At 48.2% G+C, this 23,827-nt stretch overlaps 1 protein-coding gene and 1 long non-coding RNA gene across 7 annotated transcripts in view; one reads left to right on the forward strand and one right to left on the reverse strand.

Annotated features, from left to right (window-relative positions):
* Positions 1–19,153, forward strand: part of ARPC1A (actin related protein 2/3 complex subunit 1A) — a 39,994-nt gene extending 20,841 nt beyond the window's left edge. For 2 of the 6 annotated variants that reach the window (XM_077996267.1, XM_015134373.3), the window contains exons 5-10: positions 2,621–2,728; positions 7,015–7,227; positions 11,531–11,606; positions 12,736–12,929; positions 16,716–16,806; positions 18,782–19,153. In XM_077996267.1, the coding sequence (XP_077852393.1) occupies positions 2,621–2,728; positions 7,015–7,227; positions 11,531–11,606; positions 12,736–12,929; positions 16,716–16,806; positions 18,782–18,820 (721 nt within the window). In that variant the 3' untranslated portion in view covers positions 18,821–19,153. Of the gene's footprint in view, positions 1–2,620; positions 2,729–7,014; positions 7,228–11,530; positions 11,607–12,735; positions 12,930–16,715; positions 16,910–18,418 lie in introns of all 6 variants that reach the window. The other 4 variants (XR_013415062.1, XR_013415061.1, XM_028845554.2 and 1 more) reach the window with 4 other exon arrangements.
* On the reverse strand, positions 722–2,335 carry LOC144339721 (uncharacterized). The gene is made up of 2 exons (XR_013415078.1): positions 1,230–2,335; positions 722–1,085 (listed from the first exon to the last, which is right to left on the reverse strand). It is a non-coding gene; the product is annotated as an uncharacterized LOC144339721 (long non-coding RNA).
* Positions 19,154–23,827: the final 4,674 nt, after the last annotated feature.

A 23,827-nucleotide genomic window follows, 5' to 3' on the forward strand; every position in this document is an offset into this window, starting at 1 on the left:
GAGTGCAGTGGCCGGATCTCAGCTCACTACAAGCTCCGCCTCCCGGGTTCCCGCCATTCTCCTGCCTCAGCCTCCCGAGTAGCTGGGACTACAGGCGCCCGCCACCTCGCCCGGCTAGTTTTTTGTATTTTTTAGTAGAGACGGGGTTTCACCGTGTTAGCCAGGATGGTCTCGATCTCCTGACCTCGTGATCCGCCCGTCTCGGCCTCCCAAAGTGCTGGGATTACAGGCTTGAGCCACCGCGCCCGGCCAATTGTTTACATTTTTATTCGTTGAGAATTAGTCTCAAGTTAGGTAAATTGGATTTTATTATGGTACAAGGTATTGTCTTTGAGCAAGCTGTATGTTTAAGGCAGTTTTTCAGCTATAGAATAATTATTTCATATTTCATAGGAGTACTTTAAAACAACCTCTCAGAAGCTTATAATTATTTTGTTTGCCATCTTTTCCTCAATCAAAAAAATTACATTATAAAGGCCAGGCACGGTGGCTCACGCCTGTAATCCCAGCACTTTGCGAGGCCAAGGCAGGCGGATCACAAGGTCAAGAGTTGGAGACCAGCCTGGCCAACGTGGAGAAACCCCATCTCTACTAAAAATACAAAATATTAGCCGGGCGTGATGGCGCATGCCTATAATCCCAGCTACTTGGGAGCCTAAGGCAGGAGAATCGCTTGAACCAGGGAGGTGGAGTTTGCAGTGAGCCGAGACCATGCCACTGCACTCCAGCCTGAGCAACACAGCAAGACTCTGTCTCAAATATATATACACACACACACACATTATGAAACAGTTCAAAATATTGTTCTTTCTCCTTTTTTAGAGACTTTGTGGGGGGGGGGGGTTTGGTTTATTTTTTGAGACAAGGCTTCTCTCTGTCACCCAGTCTGGAGTGCGGCGGCACAAACACGGCTCACTGCAGTCTCCAACTCCTGGGACCCAGCAATCTTGCCACTTCAGCCTCCCAGGTAGTTGGGACTACAGGTTTGCACTACCACACCTGGCTAATTTTTTGATTACTTGTGGAGACAGGTTCTCACTTTGTTGCCCAAGCTGATCTCAAATTCCTGTACTCAAGCAATCCTCCTGCTTTGGTCTCCCAAAGTGCTGGGATTACAGGTGCAAGCCTCTGCACCTGGCTGTCTTTTTCAGAACGAACTTTTTCAGATAGGATTCTAAGAAAGCAATTCTATAGCCAGGCGTGGTGGCTCATGCCTGTAATCCTAGCACTTTGGGAGGCTAAGGCAGGTGGATTGCCTGAGACCAGGAGTTTGAGACCAGCCTGGCCAACATGGTGAAAGCTCATCTCTTCTAAAAATACAAAAATTAGCCAGGTGTGGTGGTGTGAGCCTAAAATCCCAGCTATTAGGAGGCTGAGACACAAGAATTGCAAGAACCCAGGAGGCAGAGGTTGCAGTGAGCTAAGATTGAGCCACTGCACTCCAGCCTGGGCGACAGAGTAAGACTCTGTCTCAGAAAAAATAAAAATAAAAAATAAATAAATAAAAGAAAGTGATTCTCGCTTGAAGCTGGGAGGCGGAGGTTGCTTTGAGCCAAAATTGCGCCACTGCACTCCAGCCTAAGCAGCAAGAGCGAAACTCTGCCTCAAAAAAAAAAAAGTGATTCTATAGAAAGGTAATTTAGCATTCAAGGAAAGGCATTGGCTCAATATTTAGTTTCCCAACTGTAGAGCAATCAGACACGATTGGTTTTTAAACAGCAATTTGGGGGCAGAAATGAATGAGTTAAGCCAAAATACTGACTCGTCATAGACATAAATCATCTTTTTTGGATGGTGCTAGAGAATTAGAGGCTAATCCCCAATATGAGGTTCTTCCAATTTCTTGGTTGTGATTTTTCAGTGAAAGAAATTAAAAAGAATTTGCAGATTCATGGAGACTTGGGAAGGATATTAAGCTATCTTACAACCCCAAATTGACCAAAAATGGAATAGCAAATCACTGAATATTCATAATAAAAATTGAAGTATTTTCAAACTTCAGTTTTTATCTCAGAGGTTAATGTCATATGTAATCCAAAATCTCACAAAAAAAGTAACTGAGTTAATCAATATCTATGCTTACTAATGAGGACCACTGAAAACCAGCTGTTGTGCCGATATCATCAAGGCCAGGAGTGGAGAAGTGCTTGTTCATGGTTCTTTTCCTTTCTGTCCTTTAGAAATGCACCTTGTCAGCTGGGCATAGTGGCTCATGCTTGTAATCCCAGCACTTTGGGAGGCTGAGGCCGGTGGATCGCTTGAGCCCAAGAGTTTGAGACCAGCCTGGGCAACATGGAGAAATCTCACCTCTACAAAAAATACAAAAATTAGCCAGTCTCAAATTATAACCTGTTCTTAAAAAACCTTGCCTCTGGCAGGAGGCCTGGTGACTGACAGAAAAACGTTGAATGATCTGTTACTTTTCTATAGAATCTTTTTTCATAGAAACCTATCTGAAAAAGTTTATTCTGAAAAAGATAACATTCTGAATTGTTTTATCATTTTTTTTTAAATTAAGGAAAAGTGTGGCATGCTTAGGTGTTTTCACCCAACATAATTTGTAGGTCATTTGGGGATGCTTGTTGAGTGGATAAACTGAAACAGTTTTCCCCTCTCATAGGTGGGTGAGCAAGCACATTAAAAAGCCGATTCGCTCCACAGTCCTCAGCTTGGATTGGCATCCCAACAACGTTTTGCTGGCAGCAGGATCATGTGACTTCAAATGCAGGTGGGAACCAATAAGAACTGATAGACTCGAGCTGTGCGTTCTTCATCCTTCAACAAATAATTTTGGGTTCCCTTTGTTTTGTTGTTGTTGTTGTTGTTGTTGTTTTTGAGACAGGGTCTCACTCTCACCCAGGCTGGAGTACAGTGGCACCATCATAGCTCACTGCAGCCTCCAACTCCTGGGCTTAAGCGATCCTCCAGCCTCAGCCTCCAGAGTAGTTGAGACTACAGGCATGTGCCACCACACCTGGCTAATTTTTTTTTTTTTTTTTTTTTTGAGACGGAGTCTTGCTCTGTGCCCCAGGCTGGAGTGCAGTGGCGCGATCTCGGCTCACTGCAAGCTCTGCCCCCCAGGTTCACGCCATTCTCCTGCCTCAGCCTCCCGAGTAGCTGGAACTACAGGCGCCCACCACCACGCCCGGCTAGTTTTTTGTATTTTTTTAGTAGAGACGGGGTTTCACCGTGTTAGCCAGGATGGTCTCGATCTCCTGACCTTGTGATCCGCCCGCCTCGGCCTCCCAAAGTGCTGGGATTACAGGCTTGAGCCACCGCACCCGGCCCACCTGGCTAATTTTTAAAAAATTGTTTTTATTTTTTGTAGAGATGGGGTCTTGCTGTGTTGCCCAGGTTGGTCTTGAACTCCTGGCCTCAAGTGATCCTCCCTCCTCGGCCTCCTAAAGTGCTGGGATTACAGGCATGAGCCACTGTGCCTGGCCTGTAAGTTTCCTTTTCTTTGCAAGGTACTGTGCTAGGCACTGTGAGGGACTCAAAAATGAGGCCCAGTGCTGTGGCTCACACCTGTAATCCCAGCACTTTGGGAGGCTGAAGTGGGCGGATCACCTGAGGTCGGAAGTTCGAGACCAACTTGGCCAACATGGTGAAGCCCCGTGTCTACTAAAAATACAAAAGTTAGCCTGGTGTGGTGGCACACGGCTGTAATCCCAGCTACTCGGGAGGCTAGGGCATGAGAATCATTTGAACCCGGGAGGTGGAGGTTGCAGTGAGCTGAAATCACACCACTGCACTCCAGCCTGGGCAACAGAGCAAGACTCCATCTCAAAAAAACAAACAAAAACAGAAAACAACAAAATAGAAGCAGCTTGTGATCTAGAAAAGGAGCTCAAGCATGACGATTAAAAGAAAAAGTGCGTAAGTCACAGGTAGAAAGAAGTCGACTTGGAGGTGGGATAGGAGGGAGAGGCAAGGGTGGGGCCAGCAAAGATTTTCTTAAGTGTAAGAATATCTACGGTTTAGAGGGGAGGGTTAGCATGTACTCTCTCTGTCTCCGTCTCTTTCTCACCATCTCTTTCTGTCTCTCCCTTTCTCCCTGTCTTTCTTGACTACACTATTTTTCTCATTTCATATTCCAGGCAGCAGTCTCTGCAAATTCCAAAGTGAAACGATTAATAAAACATAGCTAAACAGTGCACTGCTAAGCTGTTATTGAGCTGCTCTTTCCGTTAAAGCTTTTTATTTTGTCATCACTATGAAGCTAGAAGAAATGCAGCTGCTTTGCTAGGAACTTTAAGGATCATACCATGTAATTCCATGTAATTACTTTTTAAAGTTCTTTCTCAAGAATGCTTTTTCCCCTTAGCTGAAAGGAAAGCAAAGCAAATACATGTTGCTTCGTGTTGACTATATGGTAGGTTGGAAGATGAGGTGCACTTTGTTTTTTTTTTTTTTTTTTGAGACAAGGTCTTGCTCTATCACCCAGGCTGGAGTGTGGTGGTGCCATCATAGCCCCCTGCAGCTTTGACCTCCTGGACTCAAGCAATCCTCCCACCTCAGCCTCCTGAGTAGCTGGGACCACAGGCATGAGCCACCATGCTTGGCTGATTTTGTTCATTTTTTGTAGAGATGCGGTCTCACTATGTTGCCCAGGCTGGTCTCAAACTCCTGGTCCCAAAGGATCCTTCTGCCTTTTACTCCCAAAGTGCTGGGCTTATAGGGATGAGCCACTGGCACTGCACTCAGCTGCGATACACTTTCTTCAGTAACTATGGAGAATTCCCAGAAAACCAGGCCAGTGGTTTATATCCAGGAATACTCAAAGCTTAAGGAGAAAGAGATGTGTGTTTGAGTTTGGCAGAGAGGATGGGGGTCACGGTAGTGTCAAGGCACTTTATATTGTGGACCTGTGTTACTTGTGATTTCTTAACCAGAGTCATTGGAAAATAGAACTAGGTGGCACTAACCCGCACCACCTGGATTCTTTGATGGTTATGAAAATAGGTTGCAGTTATTTTGTTAATATTAATTTCCACGAGTGTTTCTCTGTCACGAAGGCTGGAGTGCAGTGGCGTGATCTCGGCTCACTGCAACCTCCACCTCCCAGGTTCAAGCAATTCTCATGCCTCAGCCTCCTGGGTAGCTGGGATTGAAGGCATGCACCACCATGCCCTGCTAATTTTTTTGTATTTTAGTAGAGACGGGGTTTTACCACGTTGGCCAGGCTGGTCTCGAACTCCTGGCCTCGAGCTATGCGCCCGCCTCGGCCTCCCAAAGTGCTGGAGTTACAGACATGAGCCACTGTGCCTGGCCCAGTCCTGTGGATATGGGTCTGTCCCATTCGTGTCCCCAACTTGGTGGCTGAGAGCCACTGCTTCTTTCTTGGCCGCCTAAGACTTAAGCAGCTGCTGTCATGATGCAGATTTAAAGCACAATGCTTCTACCGTATCGTCATATAACCTCACATAACTCCTCTGCCAGGCATCTTCCAGAACCTCTGTACTGCCATGGTCATTTGGGGTGGTAGGTGGGATTCCTCGGTTCTTTCAGGGAGCCTTGAGGTTCAGCAGTTTTTTGAAGAGAAGAAGATATACGAAGTAGAAATCACAGTGGAGGGTGAAAGGGCCCTAAAGGGTAGATTTCCAGCCATTCCCCTTTGTCCTTAACTCTGGGCCAGAACATCCTCACACACAGCTGTGTGGAATTAGATAAAAAGAGTGAGTTAGCGGAAACTGGCGACACCACCTGTAAAGGATCTGCCTCCATCTTAAGCTATTCCTGCCACAGAGACTGGACAGTGGGCCTGAGGGTCCAGGGAGCCTGCCCACTCCTTGTCACTGGCCTCCCTTGGCTTTCTCTCAGGGTATGTCTTTAAAAGGGTCATTACCAGCCGGGTGCGGTGGCTCACGCCTGTAATCCCAACACTTTGGAAGGTCGAGATGGGCAGATCACTTGAGGTCAGAAGTTCGAGACCAGCCTGGTCAACATGGTGAAACCCCGTCTCTACTAAAAATACAAAAATTAAGCAGGTGTGGTGGCACGTAACTGTAATCCCAGCTACTTGGGAGGCTGAGGCAGGAGAACGCTTGAACCCAGGAGGCGGAGGTCGTGAGCCAAGATCATGCCATTGCACTCCAGTCTGGTCAACAAGAGCAAAACTCTGTTCCCCCCCCACCAAAAAAAAAAAAAAAAAATATATATATATATATATATATATATATACACACACACTAAAATATAGATTTGCCAAACTTGGGTTGGCCTGTAGATAGCTCTTAATAATTCTGTTACTTGAGAGGTTTGAATATCTGAACTTACCTATCATGATTGATTGATTGATGGATTTTTATTTTTTTGAGATGGTATCTCGCTCTGTTGCCCAGCCTGAAGTGCAGTGGCGTGATCTTGGCTCACCGTAGGCTCTGCCTCCTGAGTAGCTGAGACTACAGGCGCCTGCCACCACGCCTGGCTTATTTTTTGTATTTTTAGTAGAGACTGAGTTTCATCGTGTTAGCCAGGATGGTCTTGATCTCCTAACCTCGTGGTCCGCCCGCCTTGGCCTCCCAAAGTGCTGGGATTACAGGCGTGAGCCAGCCCACCTGGCCTTATTTATTTATTTATTTATTTATTTATTTATTTATTTACTGAGATGGAGTTTCACTCTTGTTGCCCAGGCTGGAGTGCAATGGCGCGATCTCGGGTCACTGCAACCTCCGCCTCCTGGGTTCACGCAATTCTCCTTCCTCAGCCTCCTGAGTAGCTGGGATTACAAGCAAGGGCCACCACGCTTGGCTAATTTTGTATTTTTAGTAGAGACAGAGTTTCTCCATGTTAGTCAGGCTGGTCTCAAACTCCCAACCTCAGGTGATCCGCCTGCCTAGGCCTCCCAAAATGCTAGGATTACAGGCATGAGTCACCGTGCCCAGCCCATGTTTTTTGTTTTTATTGAGTCAACCTCTTTGCATTCTGAGATTCCTTGTGGCAGCTGCCTATGGCCTGTTTCTAGATATATATTTTTTCATTTGCTTTTTCCTTTTCTCTCTGCCCTTTAAACAGAGTGTTTTCTGCCTACATTAAAGAAGTGGATGAAAAGCCAGCCAGCACGCCCTGGGGCAGCAAGATGCCTTTTGGGCAGCTGATGTCAGAGTTTGGTGGCAGTGGCACTGGTGGCTGGGTCCACGGGGTCAGCTTCTCTGCCAGTGGGAGCCGCCTGGCCTGGGTCAGCCACGACAGCACCGTGTCTGTTGCTGATGCCTCAAAAAGTGTGCAGTGAGTATTTGCCTTTCATTTGGAAGGTGGGGAACAAGGGGTGGGATCTCTCACCAGCTGAACCAGGACTGCCCTTCCTGGTCAGTCAATCAGTCCGGGCGCGAAGGCTAACGCCTGTAATCCCAAAACTTTGGGAGGCCAAGGTGGGTGGATCACAAGGTCAAGAGTTCAAGACCAGCCTGACCAAGATGGTGAAACCCTGTCTCTACTAAAAATAAAAAATTAGCCAGGCGTGGTGGTGGGCGCCTGTAATCCCAGCTTCTCGGAAGGCTGAGGCAGAGAATTGCTTGAACCTGGGAGGCGGAGGTTGCAGTTAGCCGAGATCACGCCACTGCACTCCAGCCTGGGTGACAGAGCGAGACTCCGTCTCAAAAGAAAACAAAACAAAATAAAACAAAAGAACTCAATCAAAACTGCAGGCAGGCTGGACTTGGTGGCTCATGCCTATAATCCCAGCACTTTGGGATAGGCTGTGGGCAGATCACCTGAGGTCAAGAATTCAAGAACAGCCTGGCCAACATGGTGAAACCCTGTCTCTACTAAAAATACAAAAATTAGCCTTGCTGGGCACAGTGGCTCACACCTGTAGTCCCAGCACTTTGGTAGGCCATGGGTGGACCACCTGAGGTCAGGAGTTCAAGACCAGCCTTGGCCGGGCGCGGTGGCTCACGCCTGTAATCCCAGCACTTTGGGAGGCTAAGGCGGGCGGATCATGAGGTCAGGAGATTGAGACCATCCTGGCTAACAGGGTGAAACCCCGTCTCTACTAAAAATACAAAAACTTAGCTGGGCACGGTGGCGGGCGCCTATAGTCCCAGCTACTCAGGAGGCTGAGACAGGAGAATGGCGTGAACCCGGGAGGCGGAGCTTGCAGTGAGCCGAGATCGCGCCACTGCACTCCAGCCTGGGCGACAGCGTGAGACTCTGTCTCAAAAAAAAAAAAAAAAAAAAAAGACCAGCCTGGCCAACATGGTGAAACCCTGTCTCTACTAAAAATACAAAAATTAGCCGCAGTGGCTCACACCTGTAATCCCAGCACTTTGGGAGGCTGAGGCAGGCGGATCACTTGAGGTTAGGAGTTCGAGACCAGCCTGACCAACATGGAGAAATCCTATCTCTACTAAAAATACAGAAAATTAGCCGGACGTGGTGGCACATGCCTGTAATCCCAGCTACTCAGGAGGCTGAGTCAGGAGAATCACTTGAACCCGGGAGGCGGAGGTTGCAGTGAGCCAAGATCGCACCATTGCATTCCAGCCTGGGCAACAAATGCAGAACTCTGTCTCAAAAAAACAAAAATTTTTTTTGCCAGGTGTGGTGGCATATGCCTGTAATCCCAGCTACTCAGGAGGCTGAGGCTGGAGAATCTCTTGAACCCAAGAAGCAGAGGTTGCGGTGAGCCAAGATTGTGCCATTGCACTCCAGTCTGGGCGACAAGAACGGAACTCTGTCTCAAAAAAAAAAAAAAAAAAACTGCAAGTCAGCCTTTACCGTGACAGGCACAGATACAAATTCTCGGGTTGGAAAATTTTTAAGACCTAGGTGTTCCAGAAGTACTTCTTAATGGAAGTACTGATAATGATTCCTTTCAAGAACCCTCCTGGTTTGCTACTGATAAGGGTCGCTTAAAAAGGGCCAGTTTACGCTGGGCACAGTGGCTCACACCTATAATCCCAGCACTTTGGAAGACCAAGGTGGGTGGATCACCTGAGGTCAGGAGTTCGAGAGCAGCCTGGCCAACATGGTGAAACCCCGTCTCTACAAAAATACAAAAATTAGCCTCGCATGGTGGTGGGTGCCTGTAGTCCCAGCTACTTGGGAGGCTGAGGCAGGAGAATCGCTTGAACCCAGGAGGTGAAGATTGCAGTGAACCGAGATCATGCCAGTACACTCCGGCCTGGGCACGAGAGCAAGACTCCATCTCAAAAAAAAAAAAAAAAGGCCAGTTTAGTCTGTTACTCTGAACTCCTTACAAAATGTAAATACCATTCACCGGCCTTAAATTACATTGGAGATATATTCTTACTCAGGGTAGTCAGCAAACAATGACTTCATTAATTTGAGCCTTCCATTCAGTAAGGCTTAAAAACCATTGACGCCACTTCCTCTGCCGTGTGCTGGAAGGACTCTAATTATGGTGGCTTCTTTGTGAGTGGTGTGTCTGCTCAGCCATAAAGTACCTGGCCAAATATCAGAGTTCATTTTGTTCAATATATGTTGGAGGAAGAGAGAAGATTGGAATCCTTCTTCTTTTATCAATCTTTGTTCTTCCCTGGTGAATCCTTTTCCATTGATAGCTAAAGGAAACTCACCATTAAAGGTTTTGTGATGGACATGGCCACTTGAGTATCAAAAATCAATCACACTGGGTGACCTTTACTCCCTGTCAGGTCAGTAAGAGTCACCCAGTGTAAACAGCATGATATTTCAGACATGATACGTTTTTCCTAACAGGATTAAATGTGCATTTTTTAGCTAGTTTTACATATTTTTTTAAAGATTATCCCCTCCGGCCAGGCACAGTGGCTCATGCCTGTAATCCCAGCACTTTGGGAGGCCAAGGCAGGCAGATTGCCTGAGGTCAGGAGTTTGAGACCAGCCTGGCCAACACGGCAAAACCCTGTCTCTACTAAAAGTACAAAAATTAGCCAGGCAAGGTGGCAGGCACCTGTAATCCCAGCTACCCAGGAGGCTGAGGCAGGAGAATTGCTTGAACCCAGCAGGTGGAGGTTGCAGTGAGCTGAGATCGCACCACTGCACTCCAGCCTGGGCAACAAGAGCGAGACTCTGTCTCAAAAAAAAAAAAAAAAAAAAAAGATTGTCCCCTCCATTATAAAATGTAGTCTTTCAGAAAATTTCTCTACATAAACAAGCACTTATATATCTTTTCATTTTTAACAGAAATGAGGTTATACATTTTATACATTTTTGTATACATTTGGTAATTTGCCTTTTGATACTTGATAATACTTAGGTATTTTGATGCCAGTGTTACTTAATTTTTATATGGTTTATTGTGACACAGTAAGTTCTTAGCATATGCTTATTACAAGTCCCTATCTACCCTCATATTGACTTCTTTCCCTTTTCCAGTCCTGCAAGTCAGATTACATGCTCCACCCTTCCGCTCCTCCAACATAAATATCTCATGTAGTAAAAGTCAGGTATACCACACTAAGGGCTTCAGATGACACATTAATTCTTCAATGGCAACTTTATGAAGGGCGTCCTGAGACATGTACAGTTAGCTTTTATTTTGTTATTATTTAGAGAGACACTCTCTGTCGCGCAGGCTAGAATGCAGTTCTGCAATCATAGCTCATTACAGCCTTGAACTCCCGAGCTCAAGTGCTCCTCCCAACTCAGCCCCTCAAGCAGATGGGGCCACAGATGTGCACCACCACGCTAGGCTAATTTTTTTTTTATTTTAATTTTTCATAGAGACTGGGTCTCACTATGTTATCCAGGCTGATCTCAAACTCCTGCCTCCAGCAATCCTTCCGCCTCAGCCCCTCAAAGTGCTGAGATAACAGGTGTGAGCCACCACGCCCAGCCACAGTCAGCTATTGAATGCATCGTTTCTTGCATGAAGTGAGGTGCTCCTAACTCATCAGCCAGTGTGTTTGCCTGCCATATCTGTGTAATCTCTTTGCCACACTCAAGAGCAAATAACTACATGCACACACGTGTCCCTGCACGCACACATACACACACACGGCCCATTCGAGTGCGAGCTCCTGGCTAAGACCATTTGGTTCATTTTGGTGGCTCTAATTGCTGACACAGTGCCTGGCCGTCAGCACAGATGTGTGTGGCCACAGCCGTCTCGGAGCTCCGGGGAGCACAGGCAAGGAGAGGGTCCTAGCACAGGTGTTTGCTGCCAAGTCATAGTAACAGAAAGAGCTCTAGGAGCTAAGAGCAGGGAGAAGCTGCTTTAGGCTGCAGTGGCCTCTGGGAAAGTGGACCGTGGGATCATGGGGGTGATCCCTTTAGAGCTGTGCTGGGGGTCGAAGGGCGTGGGCGGAAAGACAGGGCTTTGGGAACCAGTTTGTCATGAGTGGGCGGGGTCTCAGAAGCAGGCGGGAGGAGCCCAGGCTGGAGCTGGAGCCGGAGCCGGAGCCGGAGCCCAGGGCCACCCCTGGCTCAAGAGGCCTGCAAGTTGAGGTCAGAGGCTCCTTTTCAACATAAGTGCCCGTTGATACTGCAGAAGCCCCTGTGAGAATGGGTCCTTTGTTGTCATCTGTGTCTGTAAAGAAGCTAATAGTCTGTTACATCTTGGGATAACAAACGTTCTTGTGTTTAGGGTCTCAACTCTGAAGACGGAGTTCCTGCCGCTCCTGAGTGTGTCATTTGTCTCAGAGAACAGCGTCGTGGCTGCTGTGAGTATTTTTCTTCATTCTCCCTCGGGGTGCACTGTATGTGATGCTCAGACAGGGAACAATGTGTGCTCTGTCACCCTAGCACAAAGCAGAACAGTTTTTTGTTTTTTGGTTTTTGGTTTTTTTTGAGACAGAGTTTCGCTCTTGTCCAGGCTGGAGTGCAGTGGGTGATCTTGACTCACCGCAACCTCTGCCTCCCGGGTTCAAGCGATTCTCCTACCTCAGCCTCCCGAGTAGCCGGGATTACAGGCATGTGCCACCATACCTGGCTAAATTTGTATTTTTAGTAGAGATGGGGTTTCTCCATGTTGGACAGGCCAGTCTCAAACTCCCGTCCTCAGGTGATCTGCCCACCTCGGCCTCCCAAAGTGCGGGCGTGAGCCACCGTGCCTGGCCTTAGAGCTCACTCTTTTTTTTTTTTTTTTTTTTTTGAGACGGAGTCTCGCTCTGTCGCCCAGGCTGGAGTGCAGTGGCCGGATCTCAGCTCACTGCAAGCTCCGCCTCCTGGGTTTACGCCATTCTCCTGCCTCAACCTCCCGAGTAGCTGGGACTACAGGTGCCCGCCACCTTGCCCGGCTAGTTTTTTGTATTTTTTTTTTAGTAGAGACGGGGTTTCACCGTGTTAGCCAGGATGGTCTCGATCTCCTGACCTCGTGATCCGCCTATCTCGGCCTCCCAAAGTGCTGGGATTACAGGCTTGAGCCACCGCGCCCGGCAAGCTCACTTTTAAGAGTAAGAGCAGGTGGGGCACGATGGCTCACGCCTGTAATCCCAATACTTTGGGAGGCCAAGGCAGGTGGATGACCTGAGGTTGGTAGATTGAGACCAGCCTGGCCAACATGGTGAAACCCTGTCTCTACTAAAAACACAAAAATTAACCAGGGCATGGTAGCGCGCATCTATAATCCCAGGTACTTGGGAGGCTGAGGCAGGAAAATCACTTGAACCCGGGAACCAGAGGTTGCAGTGAGCTGAGATCGTGCCACTGCACTCCAGCCTGGGCAACAGAGCAAGACTCAATCTCAAAAAAAAAAAAAAAAGTAAGAGAGGCCTATCATGGTGAACACTCTGCCAAGGAGCTGGGCGGTGGGCAGTGTGTCCTCCAGGGACTGACTGAGTCTCGTTTCAGGGCCATGACTGCTGCCCAATGCTCTTCAACTACGATGACCGCGGCTGCCTGACCTTCGTCTCCAAGTTAGACATTCCAAAACAGAGCATCCAGCGCAACATGTCTGCCATGGAACGCTTCCGCAACATGGACAAGAGAGCCACGACTGAGGACCGCAACACGGCCTTGGAGACGCTGCACCAGAATAGCATCACGTAGGTGCCGTCTGTAGAAAGGTGGTCAGGTGACAAGGTGCCCTCCTGCCCCTCGCCGTTTTCTTACTGGGTTCCTACAAAAGCTCTATGCCCCGCAGGCCCAGGCATTCCTTCAGTTACAAGTGCAGCAAGAAGTCCGTATCTTCCCGACTGCCAGGCTCTCATTTCCAGCTCGTGATAGGGAGAGAGTCGCCACCACCTGGTCATTCTATCCTTCAAGGTGCAGATTACAAGGCAGCAGCCAGCAGCAGCTGTTGCAATCCGAGGTGGTGGGGCTTCAGGGCAACCGCTTCCTAGGGCACCCTTTCTCAGCTACTCAAGAATGAAAGGAGACTTTCTTGAATGCTGCGTTCCCATGGTAGTGCACACATAACAGAAAGCGAAGTTACAGCCTGTTTGAAAAGGTAACTGTAACTGTCATTTCAAGTAATGGATACAAAAAGAAGATTCTTTAATTAAAGAAACAATTTCTTAGCATCATGATGACAAAGCTGAGGAGTGTTTCAACTGGGTTTTCATAGGGTATATGTAATTATGTAAGACAACAGAATTGTGTTTTGTCCAGAAAGTTTGATATTTATTTATTTATTTATTTATTTATTTATTTATTTATTTTGAGACAGAGTCTCACTCTGTTGCCCATGCTGGAGTGCAATGGCACAATCTCAGCTCACTGCAACCTCCGCCTCCCAGGTTCAAGCAATTCTCCTGCCTCAACCTCCCGAGTAGCTGGGATTACAGGTGTGTGCCACCACACCTGGCTAATTTTTTGTATTTTTACTAGAGACGAGGTTTCACCCTGTTGGCCAGCCTGGTCTCGATCTCCTGACCTCAGGTGATCTGCCCACCTTGACCTCCCAAACTGCTGGGATTACAGGCATGAGCCACCACACCCGGCCTGAAAGTGTGATTTTTAAGGTCTAGAGGAGAGGCTGGGCATGATGGCTCACACCTTTAATCCCAGCACTTTGGGAGGCTGAGGCAGGCAGATCACTTGAGGTCAGGAGTTTGAGACCAGCCTGGCCAGCATGGCAAAACCCATCTCTACTAAAAATACAAAAATTAGCTGCTCGTGGTGGTGCACACCTGTAATTCCAGCTACTCGGGAGGCTGAGGCAGGAGAATCGCTTGAACTGGGGAGGTGGAGGTTGCAGTGAGCCAAGATTGAGCCACTGCCCTCCAGCCTGGGATATAGAGTGAGACTCCGTCTCAAAAAAAAAAAAAAAAAAAAAATAGAAAAGCATCTGGAGGAGAAATATATGCTTGATATTCTAAATTACTGTGGTCAGAGTTGGGTCCCATGGGATTTTCCCTCATTGAGAAGCCTTTTCTATTGAGAAGCTTTTGTTGTGGTATTGATGGTGGGAGGAGTAATGGAAACCTCTAGACTTCCTGTTTGAGAGAACTGCAGTGAAGTGCAGGTTGTGCTTCATCTTCAGCACGTAAAATAGGCTGCAAATGCTCTATGGAAAAATGAGAACCAGAGGCCTGGCACCATGGCTCACGCCTGTAATCCTAGCATTTGGGAAGCCAAGGCAGGAGGATTGCTTGAGGCCAGAAGTTCAGTACCATCCTGGGCAACACAGCAAGACCCCATCTCTCTCTTTTTTTTTTTTTTTTGAGACAGTCTTGCTCTGTGGCCCAGGCTGGAGTGCAGTGGCTCAATCTCGGCTCACTGCAAGCTCTGCCTCCTGGGTCCACGCCATTCTCCTGCCTCAGCCTCCCGAGTAGCTGGGCGTACAGGCACACCCCGACACACCCGGCCAATTTTTTGTGTTTTCAGTAGAGACCGGGTTTCACTGTGTTAGCCAGGATGGTCTTGATCTCCTGACCTCGTGATCCGCGCACCTCGGCCTCCCAAAGTGCTGGGATTACAGGCGTGAGCCACTGTGCCCGGCCATAAGACCCCATCTCTACAATTTTTTAAAAGTTAGCTGGCTGTGTTGGTGCACACCTGTAGTCCCAGCTACTTGAGAGGAGTGAGCCGTGATTGTGCCACTGTACTTCAGCCTGGGCTACATTGCGAGATCCTATCTCAAAAAAAAAAAAAAAAACCTGAAGGCATAGCAAAACTTACCTTTTCTCCACATTCTTCAGGTTTCTCGTTCCACAGCAAAACTCACCTTTTCTCCATTCTTTAGGTTTCTCTGTCTTGAATGACTCTGAGTTATTTCTTGTGAATTTCTCTTAAGCTTCTATGCAGACCAAGTGTTAAGGAAAGAAACAGCTCTCATTGCCTCTCTGACACTTCTAGGTGAAAAGTGAAAAGACAAACCCTTGCCCATTAGTCTACTTTTATTTGCAGAAATTAGGTGCTCTTCGCACTAGAGCTGTGTCAGCTAACTTTTTCTGTAAGGGACCAGATAGTAAATATTTTAGACTCTCAGAGGCCGTAGGTCTCCATTGCAACCACTGAACTCCGTGGTTGTGGCAGGAAAGCAGGCACAGACGCTGTAAACAAATGAGATGGTGTGTTCCAGTTAAACTTTATGGACACTCAGATTTGAATTTCACATAATTTTCATTTCATGAGATAATAGTCCTCTTTTAATTTTTTTCCAGCTATTTAAAAATGTAAAAGCTGGGTTGGGCGCAGATGCTAACACGTATAATCCCAGCACTTTGGGAGGCTGAGGTGGGTGGATCACTTGAGGTCAGGAGGTCGAGACCAGCCTGACCAACATGGTGAAACCCCGTCTCTACTAAAAATACAAAAATTTGCTGGCGTGGTGACGGGGGCCTGTAATCCCAGCTACTCGGGAGGCTGAGGCAGGAGAATCGCTTGAACCTGGGAGGTAGAGGTTGCAGTGAGCCGAGATCGCACCACTGCACTCCAGCCTGGGTGACAGAGTGAGACTCCATCTCAATAAATAAATAAAAATGTAAAACCTTTTTTTTTTTAAGCTCACAGGCTGTACAGGAATAGGCGGTGTGTGCCATAGTTTGCCATCCCCTTCCCAGCGTCGGGGAAGAGGAGGGTAAGTTCTAGACGTTTCAGAGAAGAAAGAAAAATATAGTCTGAGCAATGGAAGATTGTCTTGAAAGCTTTCCAGATAATTAGGCTAAGACAAGTTGTTTCATTTATCTGTTCCCCTGCTTGGCTTGGTTGGAGTCTGGGGGTATGTCTGCTGCTAACATTTATAATGATTCATGTCAAACTCACGGAGGGCTGTTGGCTTATCTGCACTGGCTGTCTTGGAGGCTGATTTGAGAGGTTTTGTTTGGAGTCAGTTGGATTTCAGTCATGCTTCATCATGCCTCTGGTTTATTTAAAAACAAACAAAAACATTGTTTTCGCCATGGCTGTGGTGCTGCCCACAACCTGCTCCCAGTATTTGAGTGCTGTGTGGGCTGGGTCATTCCTGCTTCCCCAGGTCACTCTAACTGAGGCAGGTTCTTAACTTCTCCCTTTTCCAGTTTTGTCTTTCCTGGACATCTGGTAATAAGATGTTTTGGGGTATTTTCTGAGCCAGACTGTTGCAGCCTAATGTTCATGGACAAGTTCATAATCAGGAGTTAAAAGATAATTCATTTCCTGGCGCAGTGTGGTGGCTCACGCCTGTAATCGCAGCATTTTGGGAGGCTGAGGCAGGAGGATCACTTGAGCCCAGGAGTTCAAGACCAGCCTGGGCAACATAGTGAGACCCCCATCCCATCTCTATTTAAAAAATAAAGAAGATAATTCATTTCATTAAGCTGCCCTTACACGATTAGTCAGGAATTCAGGAATGTTGTGTTCACTTCCACTACATACCTTACGGTCTCTTTTGCTTTGCTTTTTTTCAGTCAAGTCTCTATTTATGAGGTGGACAAGCAAGACTGTCGCAAATTTTGCACTACTGGCATCGATGGAGCCATGACAATTTGGGATTTCAAGGTATTTTCTACCTAACAGAACAAATTTTGTTTGTGTTAAAACTTTTTTTTTTTTTTTTTTGAGAGATAGGCTCCTTCTCTGTCACCCAGGCTGGAGTACAGTGGTGCAATCATGGCTCACTGCAGCCACCAACTCCTTGCCTCCAGCAGTCCTCCCACCTCAGCCTCCCAAGCAGCTGGGACAACAGGCACACACCACCACACCCTGCTAATATTTTACAAAACTCTTGTGAGAAGAATGTTTCTCAATTGTTGAAACAAAATGTTAAATCTAGTATACAGTTTAATGTCCTAATATAAGACATTAAACTGGAAATCTCTCTCTTATTTTTTTTTTTCTTTCTTTTTGAGACAGAGTCGTGTTCTATTGCCCAGGCTTCAGTGCAGTGGTGCAATATTGGCTCACTGCAACCGCCTCCCGGGTTGGAGCGATTCTCCTGCCTCAGTCTCCCAAGTGATTGGGATTACAGGAGCACACTACAACACCCAGCTGTTTTTTGTATTTTTAGTACAGATGGGGTTTCACCATGTTGGCCAGGCTGGTCTTGAACTCCTGGCCTCATGTGATCTGCCCACCTTGGCCTCCCAAAATGGTGGGATTACAGGCATGAGCCACCATGCCCGGCTGGAGAACTCTTTAAAACCTAAAAGTCATCCACTGAAGAACGGCACATTCTCAGTGAACTGAAATTTTTACTTCTAGATGTCCATTTGTTCATTGAGGAAAAATGGAGTGCTATTTTGGAAACAGGCCCTATTGGACACCAGCCCAGGTTTAACTATACAGATATATATTTATGGCTGACACTAATTAATTTAATAAACATTTACTAAGTGTCTTCTGGGTGCCATGCATGGTGCTGAGCACTGAGAATATCCAGTCCGAAGAAGCCTGTCTGGTAGAAGAGAGAAGTGGATACAGGGGCTGGGTAGGGGATTCGGCAGAGCTCGGAAGAGAAGCCAGTGCTTCTGTTTTCACACAGAGGAATCGGGCGATGCGCCGACTGCCCGACTGCCCGCACTGCAGGGAAAAGGTTGCACCTGAGCAGCATCCTGAGCTGCGATGGGTTTTGGAGGGGAGGGGACTAGGAGTTGAGAAAGCACAGGCGAGCATCGTAAGTTGCAAGCGCAGCACACCCAGGCCAACTCTGGGCTTCGGAGAGCGCACACTGCCTTTGAGGCACTGCCCATGGTGTGGTCCTCCAGAAGCATGGATTAAACTAGAAAAAAGAGCTGTGGGCAGCCAGGCTGTGTCATCCCAGCACCTTGGGAGGCCAAGGTGGGAGAATCGCTTGAGGCCAGGAGTTTGAGACCAGTTTGGGCAACATAGTAAGACCCCATGTCTATAAAAAAGCCTGGTGCAGCCAGGCATGCTGGCCCACTCCCGTAATTCCAGCACTTTTGAGAACCTGAGGCTCGTTTCTCCTCCCTGCTTCCCCGTCTTGAGCACAGGAGTTTGAGACCAGCCTGGGCAACATAGTGAGACCCTGTCTCTATTTTTAAATATACATATATATATATATATTTAAAAACCAGGTGCAGTGACGCATGCCATTAGTCCCAGCTACTTGAGAAGCTCAGGCAGGAGGATCTCTTAAGCCCAGGAGTTGGAGGCTGCAGTGAGCTGTGGTCACACCACTGCACTCCAGCCTGGGGCAACAGAGCAAGACCCTATCTCAAAAAAAAAAAAAAAAACCACACACACAGGAGTGAGGAGTGTGCCCACAGCCTGTGGGTGGAGCAGTGGGGAAAAGGGACACCTGGCCTGCGGGAGCCAGCAGGGGGAGCCCGGGCCTGGAATGTCTCTGCAGGGTGAGTCCTGGGAGAGCCTGTCTGGGGTGGGGCAGGGCCAGGTTCAGGGTGGGGACAGGCAGCACCTCCACTGAGGAGGAGGGAGTGGTGTGATACCTCCCTCGGGGAAAACCTCAGGGTGGACACTCCTCAGTGACATGAGTGCTCTTCCCACCTTTTCCAAGACTCTCGAGTCTTCCATCCAGGGCCTCCGGATAATGTGAAGCTGAGTGAGCCTCCGCCATCCAGCATGACAAACTGTGGCCGACCGCAGCTGTGCCGTGGCACGATGGCGAGGAAGCCAGCCCCAAGGAAACACTGAAAACATATCACGCCAATGCCGTGTGGTTTTGTTTGAATATAAAATTGGTGAAAGTGTTGGTTTTTTAAAAGCAGTAATTTTTTTGTTTTTGTTTTTTTGCGATTTCATTCCATTCTTGACCAAAGCTTCTCTTTAAGTAGTTTATTATGGAAAACTGTCACACTAACTTAAAAGACAGGGTGAGGGAGATATGTAAATTGTCCACTAGAAAATTAAATAAAGGAACTGAATGTGGTTTTGGTTTTGTTTCCTTGTAGTATTTCAATTTTTAGTAGGAAAATATGAGTGAATTCTTCATTCAATTAGGTTCGTTTTAGGCAAAATCGTAGATCCTTGGTTTCTTAAATTGCACCATTCTATACAACCTTGAACCAAAAAGCAGCATTTAGTGGGGGGTGAGAGAGAACCATTTCTGAACGTTGCAATACTTCTGCAAAGCAGGTTGTGTTGGTCTGTTTTGTGTTGCAATAAAGGAATACCTGAGACTGGGTAATTTGTTTAAGACAAAGATTTATTTGGCATACGGTTCTGCCGGCCGGACAAGAAGCACGGTGCCTGCGTTTGCTTTTGGGGAAGCCTCAGGATGGTTTTACTCATGGAGGAAGGCGAAGGGAAAGCAGGCATGTCCCATGGCGGGAGAGGGTGCAAGAGAGAGGACCAGGCTCCTTGAAACAACCAGGTCATAGAGTGAGAACACACTCATTCCTGCCAGGGGGCACAAAGCCATTCATTAGGGATCCGCCCCATGACCCAAACACCGGCCACCAAGCCCCACCCCAACACTGAGGATCGCATTTCAACATGAGATTCGGAAGGGACACACAGCCAAGCCCTGTCAGAGGTACACTGTTCCCATCTTGCATGTGAGCAACAGAGAAGCCTACGTCCACTGAGCGGCCAAGTCCGAATGGAAGCCTGCCCTGGGAGGCCCCGGGCCCGGTGCCCACACCACGGCAGCCCGCTGTTAGCAGCGCACCTGCAAGGGTGTGCTGTGGGGAGGGTGCAAGGAGGTGGGAAAAGGGGAAAGTCAGCATCTTGCGTGAGAGACAATTGTGCCCACACTGAGCTCCTTTCGTCATGATGAGATGTGAACTTTGACATTCTACGGCAGAGAATCTTAAGAGGTACAAGTATAAATGAAAAGCAAAATAAGTAAAGAGTAGCCGGAGCCTGGCCACATCCTTGATCTCACGGCTCCCTTCTAGAATGCTGGTAACAGTGCTTCCCAAGGCACGTCGTGATGTGCTCAAGGGAAGGTAATTTTGCCCTCTTGGTGACTCATGGGAAGCCCTCACTGTAAGAGGGAATCCTACCTAGCACCAGGGTGCTGGCCTCATGGCCCTGCCTGGTCCCTATAGTGTCCTCTCTGGGCCCCCAGTGGCAGGAGCTCCTTTCTGTACACGTGTTTGTGTACACAGTGCATTGGCAAGGCTCTGCGAGGGTAGACAAAAACTGGCCATAAAACGGGAATTAGCTAAAGATTTCTCTTTTAGCCGGGCACGGTGGCTCACGCCCGTAATCCCAGCACTTTGGGAGGCCGAGGCGGGTGGATCACAAGGTCAGGAGATCGAGACCATCCTGGCTAACACAGTAAAACCCCGTCTCTACTAAAAATACAAAAAATTAGCCGGGCGTGGTGGTGGGTGCCTGTAGTCCAGCTACTCGGGAGGCTGAGGCAGGAGGATGGCATGAACCCGGGAGGTGGATCTTGCAGTGAGCTGAGATTGCACCACTGCACTCCAGCCTGGGCAACAGAGCGAGACTCTGTCTCAAAAAAAAAAAAGACAAAATTGACTTACTTCGCCTCTAAGAACTTAATAGCCACAGAGTTATTTTGCTGTTTTTTTCTTTTTTCTTTTTTATTTTTTTATTATTATTTTTATTTATTTATTTATTTATTATTTATTTATTTTTTTTTTTTTTTTTTGAGACGGAGTCTCGCTCTGTCGCCCAGGCTGGAGTGTAGTGGCCGGATCTCAGCTCACTGCAAGCTCCGCCTCCCGGGTTCGGGCCATTCTCCTGCCTCAGCCTCCTGAGTAGCTGGGACTACAGGCGCCCGCCACCTCGCCCGGCTAGTTTTTTGTATTTTTTAGTAGAGACGGGGTTTCACCGTGTTAGCCAGGATGGTCTCGATCTCCTGACCTCATGATCCACCCGTCTCGGCCTCCCAAAGTGCTGGGATTACAGGCTTGAGCCACCGCGCCCGGCCGTGTTTTTTTCTTCTTTAAATAAAAACATTTTGAAATTATAATAGAGACAGGGTCTCCCTATGTTGCCCAGGCTGGTCTCAAACTGGGCTTAAGCAATCCTCCTGCCTCAGCCTCCCAAAGTGCTGACATCACAGGCGTGAGCCACTGCACCCGGCCTATTTTGCTTTTATTTTTTTTTTGTAAGATGGAGCCTCTTTCTCTGTCAACCAGGCTGGAGTGCAGTGGTATGATCTCGGCTGACTATAGCCTGCGCCTTCCAGGTTCAAGCGATTCTCCTATTTCAGCCTCCTGAGTAGCTGGAATCACAGATGACCCCAGTCTCCGAGTAGCTGGGATTACAGGCATACACCACCACGCCTGGCTAGTTTATTTTGCCATTTTTTAACACAGGCCATTTCTCCTGTGGGGAGGAAGGCCCACTCCAATCACAGCAGCCAGAAGCCCTCAGTGCTTTATTTCAGTGCTGGGGTCGTTTGAGTTTGTGACGCTCCATCCTCCTCTCACTCTACCTTTGAGACTCAGACCAGGCTCTGTAAACAATGACTACAGTCTGGGATGTTCTGAGAGGGTTCTTCAGGAAAGGTGTGTGTGCCACGCCCTGAATGCAATACTTTAGCTAACTGTGCAGGCACCAAGAAAAGCCTTTGGAAGCCATTAACAACCCCTCATAACAAACCTGTAGGGTTGGAACTCTTATTAGGACATTTTTCAGATGACAAAATTCCAGAGAGGGGAATGACCGGTCTCTCCAAAGCCCTGGTAGTAACCACTAAGCATGTGCTCCCCACTGGGTGAGGGAAATGCCTTAGTGACAGCCCCTTTTCAGTTCACCCACGCTCAGGGGCAGGCCCTGTCATCGGAAGTGATGAGAAGGTATTTGAGGCCGGGCACGGTGGCTCACACCTGTAATCTCAGAACTTCAGGAGACCAAGACGGGTGGGTCCCTTGAGGTCAGGAGATCAAGACCAGCCTAGCCAACATGGTGAAACCCCTTCTCTACTACAAATACAAAAATTAGCCAGGCATTGGTGGCACGCGCCTGTAATCCCAGCTACTCGGGAGGCTGAAGCACAAGAATTGCTTGAACAATTGCTGGGAGGCGCAGGTTACAGTGAGCCAAGGTCATGCCACTGCACTCCAGCCTGGGCAACAGTGAAAACTCCATCTCAAAAAAAAGAGAGAGCAAGAAGGTATTTGACAATACCTTGTGGGTTTCATTGTAGACCTCAGTTTCGCAATTAAGCTGACACATCAGGCCACGTGGTTTGGAAGCGGGGTGTGCAGGGAGGGCACAGCCCCATCAGAATCCTGGGCTGGGATGTGGATGCTGAGTGAGCGTTATGGGGGCCCCAGCTGTGGGGTACATCTGCCTTGCAGGCCTTTAGCCACCTTATCAGATATGTGGCCTTGGGTTTTTGGCCCCGAGGTTTTCTCCTCTCCCCTCCTGCTGTCAGTTGGGATGGATCCCTTGATCCCAGGGAAAGTGACCCACATTCTGGGGTGGACCAGTGGGACAAAGGGGAGATTATACTGGAGACTGGATGCTCTTAGAAAAGGTACCCGCCACCTCTCCCCACCCGCATTTCCCGTCTCCCTGGTCTGCCTTGGCCCACTCACTGCTTGTCTGCATCAACTTGGCCGCCATTTTGTGACTAGGAGGCAACAAAACCAGTGCTTAAACCCGGGAGGCAGGGGTTGTAGTGAGCAGAGATTGTGCCACTGCACTCCAGCAAGACTCCATCTCAAAAAAAAGAAAAAAAAAGCGATGGGCAAGGAGCAGAAAGCCAGCAAGAACCTGGGAGACTGCACCAGCCCTGGCCTGCCTCCCCCATGTCAGCCAGCCCTGGAGAGTCACGGCCTGGGTTTGTGGCTGCATTTCTTGGAAATACAAGAAGGCAATAAAGGAAGCAGGAGTGCATAGCATCTTCATCCCAGGGCCCTGCACAAAGCCAGTTCCAGGAAGAAACAGAATACTCTCCAAGTTGTTCCGGGAGCTCCAGATGAAATCCTTCCATCCCCAAGTTCCCTAACCCAAGGTGTTTCTCCACAGAGGGCTTAGAAAATTTTCTGCCCCAAGGGAACCATTTCAATTAATGCCTTCCATCGCTTCCCAATCTGAGGTCTGCTTCCTCCCATCCACTGGGTCTTCCCTCCACGACTGTAGGCCTGAGGGGCAGGTGGGCAGGTGGACAGTGCTTGTCAGCTTCGCTTTACAGATGTGGAAACTGAGGCACGGTTACACTGCAGGTTAAGTGGCAGCACCAGAACTGGACTGACTTTCTTTTTTTTTCTTTTTTTGAGATGAAGTCTCGCTCTGTCACCCAGGCTGGAATGTAGCCTGGTTGCAGTGATCTCGACTCACTGCAACCTCTGCCTCCCGGGTTCAAGCAAGTCTCCTGCCCCAGCCTCTGGAGGAGCTGGGATTACAGGTGTGCACCACCACGCCAAGCTAATTTTTTTTGTATTTTTAGTAGAGACGGGGTTTCGCCATGTTGACCAGGCTGGTCTCAAACTCCTGACCTCAAGTGATCCGTCTGCCTTGGCCTCCCAAACTGCTGGAATTACAGGCATGAGTCACCGCGCCCAACCCTTTTTTTTTTTTTTTTTTTGAGGCGGAATCTCGCTCTGTTATCGGCTCACTGTAACCTCCACCTCCCTCATTCAAGAGATTCTCCTGCCTCAGCCTCCCGAGTAGCAAG

The sequence above is a fragment of the Macaca mulatta genome, chromosome 3, assembly GCF_049350105.2.
Source record: "Macaca mulatta isolate MMU2019108-1 chromosome 3, T2T-MMU8v2.0, whole genome shotgun sequence".
Taxonomy (NCBI): domain Eukaryota; kingdom Metazoa; phylum Chordata; class Mammalia; order Primates; family Cercopithecidae; genus Macaca; species Macaca mulatta.